At 50.9% G+C, this 15,232-nt stretch overlaps 1 protein-coding gene across 1 annotated transcript in view; it reads left to right on the forward strand.

Annotated features, from left to right (window-relative positions):
• SLIT1 (slit guidance ligand 1) overlaps positions 1-15,232 on the forward strand; it is a 163,068-nt gene that overhangs the window by 27,289 nt on the left and 120,547 nt on the right. Inside the window, 1 exon segment of the mRNA XM_040624555.1 lies at positions 1,126-1,197. Coding sequence (XP_040480489.1) covers positions 1,126-1,197 — 72 coding nt within the window.

The following is a 15,232-nucleotide window of genomic DNA, read 5'->3' on the forward strand; positions in this document are numbered from 1 at the left end:
TAAAGGAGATGGTCGTGCGAGACCCGAACTGTGCTGTGGTCTGGTGGGTGGGGCTGGATTTTACGCCAGAGCTTCTCCAGCCTCTGTGTGCGCCCGGATCACTTGGGAATTCTGATGAAATGCAGAGTCTGACTCCCCAGGCCTGGGGGAGAGGCTGGGATATTGCAGCTCTTACCAACTCCCAGGCGAAGCCCCTGCGGTGGCCCGTGGACCACAGTGTGCGAATACCAAGCTTCCACACGTGTAGGTGTCGCTCCCCCGATGGGCAGGAGTCGTCCTCCAGCGTCAGAGGACAGGCTGCTGACCTCCGTGGGGTGTTGCTGCTTTCCTAGGGCCAGTCTGGGTTCTTTCCGCGTTGCATCCTCCGTCCAGGCCAAGTTCCAGAGCCAGACTTCCCACTCCTGCCTGTGTGTATAAACTGAGTTGTTCTTCCCACCAGGAGAGCAATGAGAAATGACGGGCATCCTAGTCCCTAAAAATAAAGGGCTTGTTCTCTGTTGTTTTGCACGGACAGAAAGCCACAGATTGTCGAGTGAGGAAAATGCAGGTGGCCGAATACTTTTTTCTTCTATTATTTGAGGTTTGTAAAGAATGAAGCATGCATTTTCCTAAATAATAAAAAAAAGTCGATAGCGCGATTTTCAGGTTGAGAAAAAGACCTAAAGCAAACAATAAAAGTTAGGTTGCCACCGAGGCAAACATGGGTGAAAGCCATGAACAATCAGAACCGTGGGGCTAGTTCTACCCCTGCTTCCATTTCAAGTGGAGTCAGGTGTTCAGCGCACAAGCCAAGATAGTATTTCAGTGCCTCATGGATTCGAGCAGGTGTTGCGCATGTAACATGATGATGTTGAGGAGCGCGGGCGGAAATCGTGGGAAGCGTCCACTGCCCGCCACCCATCAGGTCCTTGGCGGGGAGCTCCTTCCGGTGCTCGTCCTCCCCCAGTGTCGGATGGCGGACTCGCACTTCATGGAAACCGAGGCCCAGGGAAGCTCATTTCCCTGGAGGCAACACAGTGACCCTGTTAGGATGTGAACCTGTGCCCTCTCACTCGGAACCCAGAGCTTTCTGGATTTCCCGGACGTCGAGGCACCTTCCAACTCTTCCTTTCTTCTCTCTTTTAGACGACTGAACCGGAACCAGCTGCACCTGTTACCGGAACTGCTGTTCCAGAATAACCAGGCTCTGTCGAGGCTGTGAGTGACACTGCGGCTGTGGCGTGGGTGGGGGGGCGCATCTGGTCAGAGGGGCCCGGGCTCTCCCTCAACCTCGTTCCATGGGTCGTTTCTCAGCGGTCGCACCTGCCGGGATCCACAGCTCATTCAGTTCTGCGTGCTGACTCTGACTGGGCAGGTGGCAGAATGTTCTGGGGGGGGGGTGTTCTTGTCAGCCATAATGCCAGGCTTTCCAACCCTGCACATCTGTCCCAGCCTTTGGTAACCTGCCCTGGGTCGAATATTGATTCACTCCGTGAAGCCCTTCTTGGATCTCTTTCTAGTGTCAGATCGGAGTCGTGAGTTCTGGAAGCTTATCAACTGTGGCATAAAGTCATACTTTTATTTGCTGTAAATGTACTTCTTTCAAGCTTCAAGGGTAGTGGCTAATTCTGCTGCTCTATGATTTGCTGAATGTGGCTGTAATTGTTCAACATTTATTTCACTTTGTGGGGTCTCGGGTTGGACAGAACCTTAGGGATTATCTAAGGAATCTCCTCTGCAGTTCCTTAGCCTGTGGTCCTTCAGTCTTTGCTTGGCTGCCTCTAATGATGAGGAGTTCACTCTCTCCCCAGACAGTCAGTTGCATTATTGGACAGATCTGCATATTAGAAACATTTTCTTAAGTTTGAGCCCTAAATCTGTTTCCCAACAATTTATGTTTTTCTTACCTTTGCTTTCTGTAAGCATATAGAACAACTGTGTACTCTTGTTACATTAAAAAAAAAAAAAGATTTATTTATTCCAGAGGGAAGGAGGGAGTGCATGATCTGGGGGGAGGGGCAGAGGGAGAGGGAGAGAGAATCCCAAGCAGACTCCACCCTGAGCGCAGAGCCCAGTCCCATAACCCTGAGATCACGACCAGAGCCGAGACCAACAGTCAGACACTTAACCAACTGTGCCACCCAGGCGCCCCTCTCGTTAGATTTTTGAAGGGCTGTCAGGATTTTGAATTTTGATTTGGGAGGTTTTTGAGTTCTTTTAGTTATTTCCATTTACAACCTGAAAACCCCTTGTTGGGACCTTCTGCGTGGCCAGCAGAGCACTGTGTGTGCGGAAGCAAGGCTGCTAGTCTTCTCTGGAGAGGCTTGTAGGACAGCACCAGGTGGAGGAAGAGGCAGCAGGTGACTTCGACAGGACTGAGGTGTGGGGGCTGGGTGGGAGATGGCAGCCCAGGACTGCCTGAGTGCTGACGGTGTGACTGCGGGCTCCTGGAGTTTGGATTCAACACAGCCAATTCTTTGCACACATGTCACGACTTCCAGAGCTCTTGATGAACCTAGGGGTCTCCATGGGGCAGCCCCTGTGTCCTTGAAACTGCCTTCAAGTTTTTGTCTTGAAGCTGTCCACATGGTCTCTCAGGTCACTTCCTGTTTCTTCTTCCTTCTGGTCTGGAGGCTCGCCACAGTGACCTTCAGTGATGAGCCCTTCCGCTGGTCTCTGCCACCCTCAGTCCTGAGCTAGGCCTTCTTCAGTCCTCTGTCACTCGGTAGGTTGGGCCTTTCATTCGGTGCCAGGCACATGCGGGGAGCATTTTACTTGCCTTGAGTGCTAAGGCACGAGGCCCTTCCCAGCAGAGGTATCTGCCCTAACATCTCTCTAACCAGGGCTTTAACCTGAAGTCTGTGCTGGGACTGGTCACGTGCAGGCGCTGGCCTTGCCCTGCCCAGGCTCCAGCAGCTCCTGTTTTCTCTGCCCGGTCCTTTCTGGAAGCTGGCTCTCAAGGGCATTATCACAGCTCTGTCTCTGCAAAAATTCATCCTGAACATCCTTTCTCTTGCTGACCTCCTGTACTTTTCTTTTTCCTTTCTGCAAGCCCTCTTCACCTTTCCAACGTCTGCTGTCACTGTCCCAGCATTATCTGCCTGCTCGGTTTCCCTTCCCCTGGCCGCCCTGATCACTGTCTTCCTCCACCCGGGCTTCAGAGCCTGTGTGTGCAGGACGTGGTTGCCACTGAGCTTTGGGCACCTGCTTTGACCCTCTCTCTTTTATTTTACTAAAAATTTTTAAAAATTTATTTTGAGATTTCAGCTTTATTGAGGGAGGATGGATAAATAAAACTGAAAGTTACTTAACACGTACGCTGCGATGACTTGCTATACACAGGAAAGGGTCCCCCATCTAGTTAATTAACACATCCATCACTCCACACGGTCATCCTTTTATTTATTTGTTTGGCTTTTGTGTATGTGTGAGAATATTTAAGTTCTACTCTCAGCAACTTTCAATTATGCAAGATGGTCTTATAACTGCGGCTGTCATGTAATACATTAGATCCTCAGACTTTATTCATCTCACCCCTGCAAGTTTGTACCCTGTTGTCTGCCTCTTCCTACTGTTCCCCCCAGCTCTCAGCAGTCACTTTGCTATTCTGTGTTTCTATGAGTTTGACTGTTTTTAGATTTCTTTTTTTCCCCCAGATTTCACATATAAGTGATACCATGCAGTACTTGTCTTCTCTGTCTGGCTTATCTCACTTAGCATAATCCCTCAAGGTCCATCCATGTGGTCACAAACGGCAGGATTTCGTTCTTTTTCATGGTTGGATGGTATTCCATTATATATCTATACCTCTCACATCCTTATCCATTTGTTCATCGATGGACACAGCTTCTTTCCATCCCTCATTTACTTTAAAATATCCAAGACCCCCTCATGTGAATCTAAATTCACAAACTTTCGCCTTTTCCTTGAGGTTACTTCCAGCCCTATTCATCTCTTGAGGGGCTGCCATCTTTTGCCGGAGCCTTCCACCAGCTCTTGAGGCTGGCGTGAAGAGGACAGCTCTGCAGGGGTCTCTGTCTGTCTCCAGCTCTTGGGTCTACCTTTTACCAGTGTCATTGGTGCCCTGCATGTCCGTGGGGTCCCCTCCTGAGAGCAGTGACACTGTGTGGTCCATACGGCTGCTTTCTTGACTTGTGTCTGGAGAATTGGATCCCTAGTGGAACGGCTGGGTAGCCTGGAGCAGTAGAAAATCAAGGCTCAGGTGGTCCTGGGTTTTTCAAGGTGTAACTCCAGGTGGTCTGACTTCTCAGGGCCTGCTTTTCTTACCTGTACACGGTTGGGCTATTGTGAGGCTGAGTTGAGATTGTGCATATAAAGCATCAGGACTGCGGTGGGCCTGTAGCAGGTGTTCGCTCTGTTCCTGACAGTGTTGGTGAGCAAATGGCCCTGCAGGGAAGTTGGCACTCGGGTGCACCTGTCTCATCTGACACCTGTGACCCTGTGAGGCAGACAGTTCCTCATGGTTTTACTGCCGAGGAAAGTCAAGATGAAAGTCAAGGTTGGAGAGGTGAAGTGACCTTCTCAGGGTCAGTAGTCAAGTTCCTTTGGGACTCCCCACCCAGTGCTCTTCATGGCTTCATATTTTACTGAAGAAAAGTGCTTCTATGCTTTAACAAATATTAAATAACTGGATTTTATATCTAAAGGCTGGCATAAGGAACTCCATTCAAGGAGTGGAAAAGCCATTGAAGAAGATAAGAGTCTGCCTGACTCCTGCTCTTGGCATCCTATGGGGCTGGGAACTGGAGGAGGCAGTGGCCTCCAGAAACATTGGATGTTCTCACCCTTGTGGCCGGCTGGCTGTCTTGTGGAGGGGGCCAATCAGCACCGAACAGAGGGACTTCCAAGAGAAGGGCCGCCTGATTGAAGGCTTGGTGATTCTTTGGGGAGTATTTCCAGGCTCTAGAACCAGAACCCTTCCCCAGTACCTACTGCTTTTTCTTTTTAGCCAGTGTGTCCCTAATTCTCCACAGGAGATGTTCCAGGAGCATAGCCAGACCTGATGAAGGGAAACTATTTTCCTAGCTCCCCTGTTAATATTTCTGAAGCTCATCTGTAAGCACAGGTGTGCCAGGCAGCAGGACTTTGGGGAGGACTCCTGTGCAGTGTCCCCACTCAGGTCAGTCTGGGACTTGAGTTCATGACTGGGCCCAACCTGGTTCAGTGCCACCTGGCGCCCCTCCAGTTCAGGCCATCTCAAAAGTGCACATCCTGGGGGAAGTGGTTAAACAAACCCTTTTATTGATCTGGTTGTTTGTCTCTGGGCTCTGGCTCACTGAGTTGCTTTTGTTGTGCTAAGGAAGGGTGCAGGGGCAAGTGCTTAAAGATTTATTTGCCAATATTCTTTGTCCCATTTCCACCTTCAGTCTATTGACCTGAGCACCTGGCAATGCAAACATCTCTGATAATTCTCCTGGTTCGCTTGGTCTGGGCGAGGAGCACTTGGGCACTCTGGGTTCCGGAAACAGAAACCTGCGCAGGCTGGTGATGGGAAGGGTGGTGGGGTATTGCGAGGCACAACCAGCAGACTTACAGGCTCCCCAGGACAGGAAGTGAGGTATTGCTGGGACCAGAACTGAGAGGTGAACAGTGATTCTAGTTCTTTCTGAATATCTCATTATTGTCCTGCTTCTCCCTGCCGACCAGTATCTTGGGCTTATGCGCAGCATCTCAGTTCCGCCGTGACTTTGGTTAGCCACAGTGCCGACTCCCCTCCTACTTCCTGTGACCTTGGAGTTAATCCCCACGTCTCAGGTCCCAGCTGCAGATTTCTGGGGAAAAAATCTGATTGGCTCACCTTTGGTCATGAGATCATTCCCGAACCAACGAGCTGTGTTGAGGGTTTGTGGGATCACCTGGAGCTGTCTTACTAGGGAGCCCATTCCTCCTCCAGGAACTGGAGGGGACCACATTCCCTTAGGAGGCAGGGTAGGAGGGGAGGCAGGGCCTGGTGGTCCTGGTCTCTCACCTGTTGACCTCCCCTCTGCTTTGAGGGCTCCGTTGCTAATCCTTCCCACCTGGAGCAAATCATGGACTTTCGGCAGAGGCTGTTATGCTAAATCAGCGTGAAACAGGTTTGAGAGAGACCAAATGTGTAGGTAAGGTGCGGTCACAGAGTGTGTTGGATGGCGCAATCCATATTTAGGTTGACTTTGTGTGTGTGGCTGCCAGGTGTTAAAATCCCGTTACTGGCTGTTCTTCAGTAATATTTCCCCCGTGTTGTGTTGGTTTGTCCATTTCGTTCCATATGTGGGAGCTGAGGCCCAGAGACGTGACTTGCCTTGGACCACAGAGCAATTTGGTGATCAGGTTAGAATTAGATACCAGGCCTTCAAAGGTCCTGAAATCTCACATTTGGGGATCTAGCCTAAGGAAACAATAAAACATGAGCACAACCATGTTCATTACAGCATTATTTAGAATTTTGAAATGTAGAATATTCCTTTTTTTTTTTTTAAGATTTTATTTATTTATTTGACAGAGAGAGAGACAGTACAAGCAGGGATGTGGGGGAGAGGGAGAACTAGGTACCCTGCTGAGCAGAGAGCCCAATGTGGGGCTCGATCCCAGGACCCTGAGATCATGACCTGAGCCGAAGGCAGATGTGTAACCAACTGAGCCCCCCAGGTGCCCCGAAATGTAGAGTATTCCTATTCTGAAATATAGAATATTCCCACATTGAAATATAGAATACTGAATATAGAAATATATGTTCAACGTTGGGGGAACAGTTAAGTAAATTATGGTATATCTGCTTGAGGAAATATTTATATCCTCATTAAATGTGGTCTCTGTGGAAGATGTAAAGTAATGCAGCTAAATGTTTGTGTTACCAAAAGCCAGGATGCAAAATTATACTGACAATATAATCACTAAATAAATCACTCTAAAGAATGCACAGAAAGAGACTGTAAAATGTTTCTGGGTGACTTTTTTCTTTTCTGTGTTTCCCAGATGTTCTGTAAGAAGTGTGTGTGGTTTTTATGGTAGGAGACCTCCCACCTTTTACGAGCGCTGGAAAGCCTCTGTGGTCGGAGTTAAAGTGAGTGCTAGCCGAGTGACCTCGGAGGGCTTCCTCTAACCCCGGGAGTCCTGTTTTGCTCTTCTATCAGACAGAGAGAATTCCAGCTACCCCACAGGCCTTTGTGGGGGTTGGGGAAAGGTGTGACCCACTCTCACGGCAGGTGTAAACTCTGTGGCCCGTAGTAGAAGCTCAGGGAACAGGAGGTAAATCCACAGGTGACCTGCTTTGGCGGCGGCACTAGAGCCTCCAAGCTGACCTACACTTGAGCATTTGTCCACTGCCGCTGGTCCACCGGCGTCTGTCTTCGTGTAGAACCACCCCCTCGCGTGGCAGGGACCTCCCCCAACAGGTTTAAACTTCCCCTTCACGAGAGGCTGCACGTCATGAGGCACGCCTGCAGAGGCACCCCTAGGGGCTGTGGAGGGGGGCTGGCGTGCTCGCCAGCAGCAGGGCCCAGCAGGCAGCCGCGGGGTCCTGGGACCAGCATTGCACAGTTGCCCCAGAAATGTTTCTTAGGGCCCTGGAGTTACTCGTGTGTTCTTTGCTTCCTTGGGGATGCCCCCCTTGCGGGTGGGCCCCGAGTTCCGGCTCAGCACCCTCACTCCCCCACCTCTTCAGAAGAGAGCATCCAGCCACCCCTTGTTTATAGGTAGAGGGAGTCGGAGCCCCCGCAGAAGTGTGCCTATCCTGTGACGTCCTCTCACCGCCCGGGTCTCCCAGGACCGTCACCAAAGGTCTCAGGAACCACAGCTGTTACAGTAATGGTTAGAACAAATGGAAGATCATTCTGTGCCAGGCTCATGGGGGACAACCAACAAATATTATCTGATTTCATCCTCAGAACATCTCTGAGGTCGGCATTTCCCCCATTTTACAGATGAAGATGTGCAAGCTCAGAGGGTTTGTGACATGCCCAAGGCACTGAGCCAAATTCGAACCGTGGTCTCTCTGATGCTCAGTCTCATCCTTCCACATCGTTCACCCCCCCATCCAGCCTCTCCTCACCACCCATCCACCTCCTTGTCCATCTACCTACTCGTCTGCCGACCTAACCTCCCAACACCACCGACCTGTCACACATCCACCCCCCACTCATCTGCGCTCCTACTTACCTATCTTCTCATTCACCAGTCAGCCCACCCATCTGCCCATCTGTCTCTGCACCCTGTACCAGCCCTCCACCCTCCCACCTCCTCCCGCTCATCCTCCCATCAAACACACTCCTACCCACCTAATCCATCCGCCTACCCATCCACTCTTCCACTCGCTTACCCACAACCACCACCCCCCCCCAGCCAGCTCCCCACCCCTTCAAGTTCTACCTGCCTGTGTACCAATCCACCTGTAACCCTACGCATCCACCTGCCCACCCTTTCGTCTACCGGTTACCCAGGGCCTCCTGTGGGCCAGGCGCTGTTCTCGGTGCTGAGAACACGTGGAGTGCGCTGTGTAAGACAGACGGGTAGGCACTGTCTGCCCAGGAGGGGAGGGCTTAGCATCAGTGCTTTCTGAGAGCAATCCGCTCGTCTCCGACCGACAGCAGCATGGAGTGGGTGGGGGCAGATTCTTCACTGACTGGACCCCTGTCTCCTGCCAGGGTGGCTATACCCTGGTGGCAGGTTATCTGGATTTGGGGTTGGCCTCATCCCCTGACATCGATCACAAGAGAATGTGGAGATGTTTCGTGGATGCACACAGGGGTCAGACGTGTTTGAACCTCATGACTTCTCCTACATCAGCAAAACCCCGTCTCCACACATGCTTGGGTGCGGAGCACAGCGAGTGTCAGCCTCCGTGCCTCTGTCCTCCCGGATCTGGGGAGGGGTCTGTGCTGCGACCTTGTGCCCCCTCCTCTCACTGGTTGAATTCTCTTCCTCGTCCCGAAACCACTTCTGGAAGCCCAGTTCCTCTGGGCGGCTTTTTAGCGTTGAAACCAATATGCGTCCGGACAAGATCAACCTTTTGTGTCTCTGCTGGACCTGGAAGGGGTGGGGGTGGGTGATTAAGGCAGCCCAGGGCACCTCTTTCCCCTTATTTATATCCCTGCTGTAAGGACCAGGATAGCTCATTAACAGGGCCCTGGTGGCTGGAGGGGCGTGGATGTGATATTCTGCAGGAGTCCTGTTGAAGAATGCCTGACCCCGCTGACCCCGTCTGGAGCTGGGTTTAATTAAACTGTCAGCACTGGTCAGAAGAACAAAGCCTCCCTTCCAGTCCTGGTCCCCAGCCCCCATCAGAGGCGGGAGGGCATTCTCTGCTGAAATGAAGAGCTGTTAAAAATGGATCTGTCTTGCCTCCAAGGGAAATTACCCGAAGCAGGAAGGTGACCTCGCTATTGTGACATGTCCACTCCAGGCGGCAGATCTGCGGAAAACTGAACCGAGGACCCTGGTGCGGGAGGAGCGGGCTCCTTCCTGCCGGAACCGCTGCCTTAACATGCTGTCCCTCACTCCCCAGGCTTCACTTTTCCCAGGAAGGACCTTCGTGAGCTTTATCTCCTGAGATACGAAGTCTGTGAGATGATCCTGGCATTAACGATGGAAGGAAGGAAACTTCCTTGGTTAGACAGTTTGGGAAGTACTAGGTCAAATAGAGTTCTTTGTAGAGTAACAATTCAGGCCCTCTAATTTGCTACGTGTCTTAGAAAGCACATGTCCTGGGGGGACATGGGGGGTGCTGCATTGCCCAAACTAGATCTTATGGGTCTCGTGTCAGGAGCCTGAGGAGCTCTGACAATAAGGGTCAGGGCTGACTCAAACCCAGGTCCTTCTGACCCCAGACCCATGCATCTCCCTCTCTCCGTTAGTACTCTAATTAGTGTGAATGAGAGTTGTCTAGGGTTATCCTCCGAGGTTATCATCAGAGATCCTGAGTTAGTAGGTGTGGAAGGGCCCAAGAATCTGCCTTGTTATCAAGCCCCCTTCATCTGGCTCACGCTTAGAGAAGCCTTGCTCTCAGCACACTTTGAAGCATCTGAGGCAGGCACTCCTCTACGGTCAGAGGCCCCCTTTGCCTCTGCCTGGCCCGGGTTCTGATGGGGGCGGCGGGGGGGGTACACTAACAAAGACCCTCCCAAGGGCAGATGCTTTACCTCCCGCAGCCACACGGAGAACAATTTGGGGATTATGAGTTAGCAATTATGGAGCACTCTGAATTCTCAAAGTGCTTTCCAATCATTAAATCTGTGCCCACTGTCAAGACTCAAGTGAAAAAGGCGAGCGTCCCACTGGGCTGGCTGGGAGCCTCTGCAGAAGACGGCAGCCGGCCCGAGATTGACATCCTGAGTGCCAGAGAGGGCTGATGCGCCCAGCATGGTTTAATGTCCTAAACACAGCGCCGGCCCCTGGCTCTGACCCCCCTGCTTCAGAGCCACACAGGCCTTCACAAATGCAGACAGCCAGGGCCTGGAAGAGGGCTGGAGGGAAGAGCAGCCGATGGGTCACCCCCCAGGAGAATGCCCAGCAAAGGCAGAGTGCTCTGCTGGGGACGTTTTACAGGGGCCCAAGGGAATGAAAAGTCCTCTCCCACAGCATTACAAAAATGAGCATGGAATGAACGGAATTTATAAGCATCGAGAAGATTCTGAACAGAGAAGAGTGCACACAGGAGGGGGCTGTTGTGAATAACTTTTTGGGGAGTGAGGATTTTTTCTCAAGCCCTTTCAGAAATTATATAAATAATTTTGCCATGCCAATAAAGAAAGATAAAGGCATTTTTTTTAAATAAGGCATTTAAACATACTTGAGCTACCATTCAAATATTTTAAAAAAATAAAGGTTAATGCCAAAGCAATATGTAATTGTTATAATAATAGTAATTATCATTTGCTAGCTCTTATGCACCAAACACTTTATGTGGATTTTCTCATTTTAACTGTCATAGTCCTATGCAGTTATTATCCCGTTTTACAGTGCAGAGAATTGAGGCAGGGAGGGGTGAAGTAATTGGTCGCGTAGCTATTTGCTGGCAGAGCCAGGCTTTGAACGCAGGGCATGCTCTAATCCTCCACGCTCTCCTGCCTTTCGGGATAGGAAATAGAGAAACAGGAAGAGGAAAGAGAGTGCTCAGGAGTCTTCTGGGGAGATAAGAAGTTCTGAGTCAGGGGTGCCTGGGTGGCTCAGTTGGTTAAGCATCTGACTTTGGCTCAGGTCATGATCTCAGGGTCCTGGGATGGAGCCCCAAGTGGGGCTCACTGCTCAGTGGGAGTCTAATTCTTCCTCTGCCTCTCTCCCTGCTCATGCTCTCTCGTCCTCAAATAAATAAATAAATAAATAAAATCTTAAAAAAAAAAGTTTTGACTCAGGTGTTGAAGGGTGTGGGAAACATGGGTGGATGGAGAGGATGCAGTTGCCCTATGAGCAGGGGCCCCTCAATTCTAGAGTGTTGTACGGATCTCGGCCCAGAAGGAGGTGTAGACAGTCTCTGTTTTTCTAGAGTGAAGAGTATGGAAAGGGTGATAGGCAGAGGGGGCCACAGAGGGTTCTTATGAGCAGAGTGACTGAGCAGAGAGTAAATATCATCTTTCCTCGGGTCTCTGTACCCGAGATGTGAGGGACAGATGGGCCTCCATCTCTCCCTTGGCTTGCCTGAAATGCCACCTCCTGGTCACAGTTCCCCCTCCCCGAGAAGAACTGACTATTGCCTCTTCAGGGCTTTCTATTTTATTTCTTTACAACTTTTTTTTTGTGTGGTAAAATAAACATGAGCTAATACCATTTTAACCGTGGGTAAGTGTGCCGTTCTGCGGCATTACGATACTCCCGTGGTGGGCAGCTGTCAGTGTTGTCTGTGCCCCAAACTTCCTCAGCATCCCCAGCCCACTGAACAGTAACCCCCCCTTCCTGCCTCTCCGCCAGCCCTGGTAGCCTCTCTTTTTCTTTCCGTCTCTATGAATGAGCCTATCCTGACTACGTCCTGAGTGTGGAAGGGTATGATATTTGCCCTCTGGGACTGGCTTATGCACTCAGCACAGTGTTCTCAAGGTCCATCCCTGTTGCAGCGTGTGTCAAAGTCCCATTCTTTTTTACGACCGAGCAATATCCCCACGTGGGGCTGTTCCGTATTTTGTTTCCATCAGGTACAATTGCTCGCACCTCTGTCCGAGCCCCCCCACCGAGGTTCCTCATGACCCCTTTGCCCTGCTTGCTCTACCAGACGAGGCAGGGATGAAGGCCTGCCCATCCTTATTTCCCCAGCACTCGTGGGTTTAGCAGGGCCAGCAAGCCGTGTCTTTCTGGCAGCAGACATGGGCCCAAAGGCTATGGGAGGAGAGTGAACAGCTTCTGCTCTGTAGGGGGCCCCGGACTTCCTCCCTGTCTTCTCTGCTTTATCGGCTCAAGGCTTTGTGCTTGTCTATTATACCCCAGCTTCATAGATTTGATGGACTCAGTACTTGCCAGCTGACCCCTGTTCTATTTGACCTGTGGTTGACCTTGACCTGTGATCCAGAAATATGAAGCCAGTTGTTCAGGGGCTTAGTGATGGTTTGCAGAAGTAAAATCCACTGAGGGTGGGCTGGAGGGAGTCTCTGGAGAAAAGACAGGGGTACCCGTCTGCTAGAAATGGGGTATGGAGGCTAGTACAGGGAGCCCCTGCTCCTGGAAGGCCATGAGAACTTGAGGAAGGAGGGAGTCAAGGAGGAGGTGGAGATGGACGTGAGTCGGCAAGAAGCTGTCCCCAGGTGAAGCATGGCAGGGTTTGACTGACTCCACTTTTTATTAGCATGGGCAAGGACCTTGCATGACCTCGTGACCCTCCCCTGCACCGGACTCTGTGGCTTTGGTGGTTCTGTTTACTACTTGGGATTCTAGCTAGGTGTCCGCAGGGCTTGAGAAGCTCGAAGTAATCCTGGGGTTCCTCAAACTCTTTGCAGTGTGTGCGATCAGTCCAAAGGAGCTAACTCAAATATATTTTCTTTGATTTTTGACTGGAATCACATATCAGTTTGGTGCAACACTGGCCTCTTTTGCTAAAGAGAAGCCCCAACTGGCAGTTGGTTAATTCGCTCTTGAGTAATAATAAAAATATGGAAAGATATATTATTGATTATGATATTTTAATGGCCCAGACTTTTCAAATGTTTGGGGGGTGTGGTGGGGAGGTATCAAAAGGCATCCTTTTGGTGAAATGACTGGGAACCATTGGCTTATACGTTTGGACCTCTTCCTGCCCCCCCTGCGCCATGCTGGAGGGCAAGGAGCCCCTGGTCATTCTATTCCACGGTCAGTGTGGCTTTGGCCCCAGTGTTGATGTGGAGCTTCTTGGCAGAGGCTCAGTCTTTGTCCCAGGACGGCTCTGGGTCTCCTGCTCTAGGGGGGAGCCTCGGAGTGGGGTGGGTAAAGGAGAGGTAGGGAGCTGATAAACCCATCCCAACTCTTTCCCAAATCTCCAGCTCTTTCCCTATAATTCTGTGGGGTCCAGACCTTTGCTGAAGAGATGCAGGCCTCTACCTGGCCAGTTGTGGGCACTGAGAAGTGACCCAGCATGAGCAGACCCAGGTGTAGACCGTGGGTGAGGGAGTGGACTTCTGGCCAGGGAGGGAGGGATCTGGCTTCTCAGGTCAGAACTGGTCCTGACCGGAGGCGGTAAAGGTGCTCACTAACCTGAAAGGAAACGCTTGTCTTTTATGAAAAATGGGCATCATAAAATGAACACTGTATATTCTTAGACCACTTAACACTTTGCAAAAAAACTTCTTAGCAAAACTCTTGGAGTTGGTATATGGTATATTTTTTCACCTGTTAATGAGGCAGCTGGAGATTGGCCAAAGTTTGCTGGCTCCCCTGAGCTGATAAAGGGCATGGACCCCATCTCCCCATACTGCCTCTTCGGTTTAATGAACCTGGAACCACTTTCGCCTTTAAGGACTTTGACTTGCTGGACTGTCTTCCCCTGGCGGGAACCTGCGTGAGGACGCGGGCACAGCCCCAGGCAGCTCTGACCCCGGTCTGGATTTGTTTCCTGTGCTGCTGGGACAAACTGTCGCAAACTCAGTGGCTTGAAACAACACGGATGTGTTATAACACAGCTCTGGAGGTCAGAAATCTGGAATGGGTCTCTACTTGAGGCTGAAGTCAGGATGTGGGCAGAGTGGTGTTTCTTCCAGAGGCCCAGGGGTGAATCTGTTCCTTTTCTTTTCCAGGTTCTAGAGGTCAGGCACATTCCTTGGCCCGCGGCTGCATCATTCTCTCCAACGACTTCAGCTGCCACATCTCCCTCTCTCTCTTGCCTCCTTCTTTCCCTTGTAAGGCCCCTTATGATTACATTGGGTCCACCTGGAAAAGCCAGGCTAACCTCTCCGTCTCAAGATTTGTAACAAAGCCACATCTGTAAAACCCCTTTTGCCACATAAGGTGACATTCACAGGTCCCAGGGGATAAGGACGAGGATATCTTCGGGGGACATTATTCTGTATACTGCATTGTGGCTTCCCTTTGGAGGAAGTAAATCTCAGTGACTAGAAACATGGCATAGCTCCTCCCTGCCTAGGGTTATGGAATTATGGGCACACACGATCGTAGTTCCAGAAGCCCACCAAAGAAGTATGCCTCTGGGCAGCCTTCCTGGCTCTTCCAGGTTGTGGTTAGGCTCATTGGCATTGAGTCCTCTCTTTCCCTCCAATGATCATTGGTACTGATTAGCTGTGGGACTCTGGGTGAGTTACTTAACCTCTCTGCATCTATTTCATCATCTGTAAAATGGGGAGGGGGATGTTGTGAGAATTAGAGGTGATTTGTACAGACCACCCAGTTCAAGTGCTGTGAATGCCATCATCACCCAAACCGTCATCCTGAAAGCAATGGAGGGGGTGGGTGGGCATGCCCCCTCCAGCCATATTACTTGGATATAGAGGACAATCTGCCATTCTAGAAGTCTTCATGGCTTGCCCCAGGCTGGAGGGCTTCTCCAGCTCCCCTTTCCTCTTGTCCTCAGCGGGAGGTTCCAGGCTAGGCCTGACTCGAGGTTGCCTTCTTGCTTGTCTCCTTGGCTCAGGGCAGGGCGTGCTGTCCGTTCCAGCACCTGTCTTCTCGGTGTGGACAGAGGTTCCCTCCCTTTGCATCTTGCCGCAGCTCCCTCCGGATTTGGCAGGCAGCTTAGCCTGTTGCCCGAGAGTTTTACTCATGCAGCCTCTTCTTTTCTTGGCTTTATAGACTGAAAATGAGATAGTGACTTCATACAAATGGAAGAATTATTTCTACAGCCTCTTTC

Source organism: Ursus maritimus, unplaced genomic scaffold (genome assembly GCF_017311325.1).
Source record: "Ursus maritimus isolate PB19 unplaced genomic scaffold, ASM1731132v1 scaffold_7, whole genome shotgun sequence".
Lineage (NCBI taxonomy): Eukaryota > Metazoa > Chordata > Mammalia > Carnivora > Ursidae > Ursus > Ursus maritimus.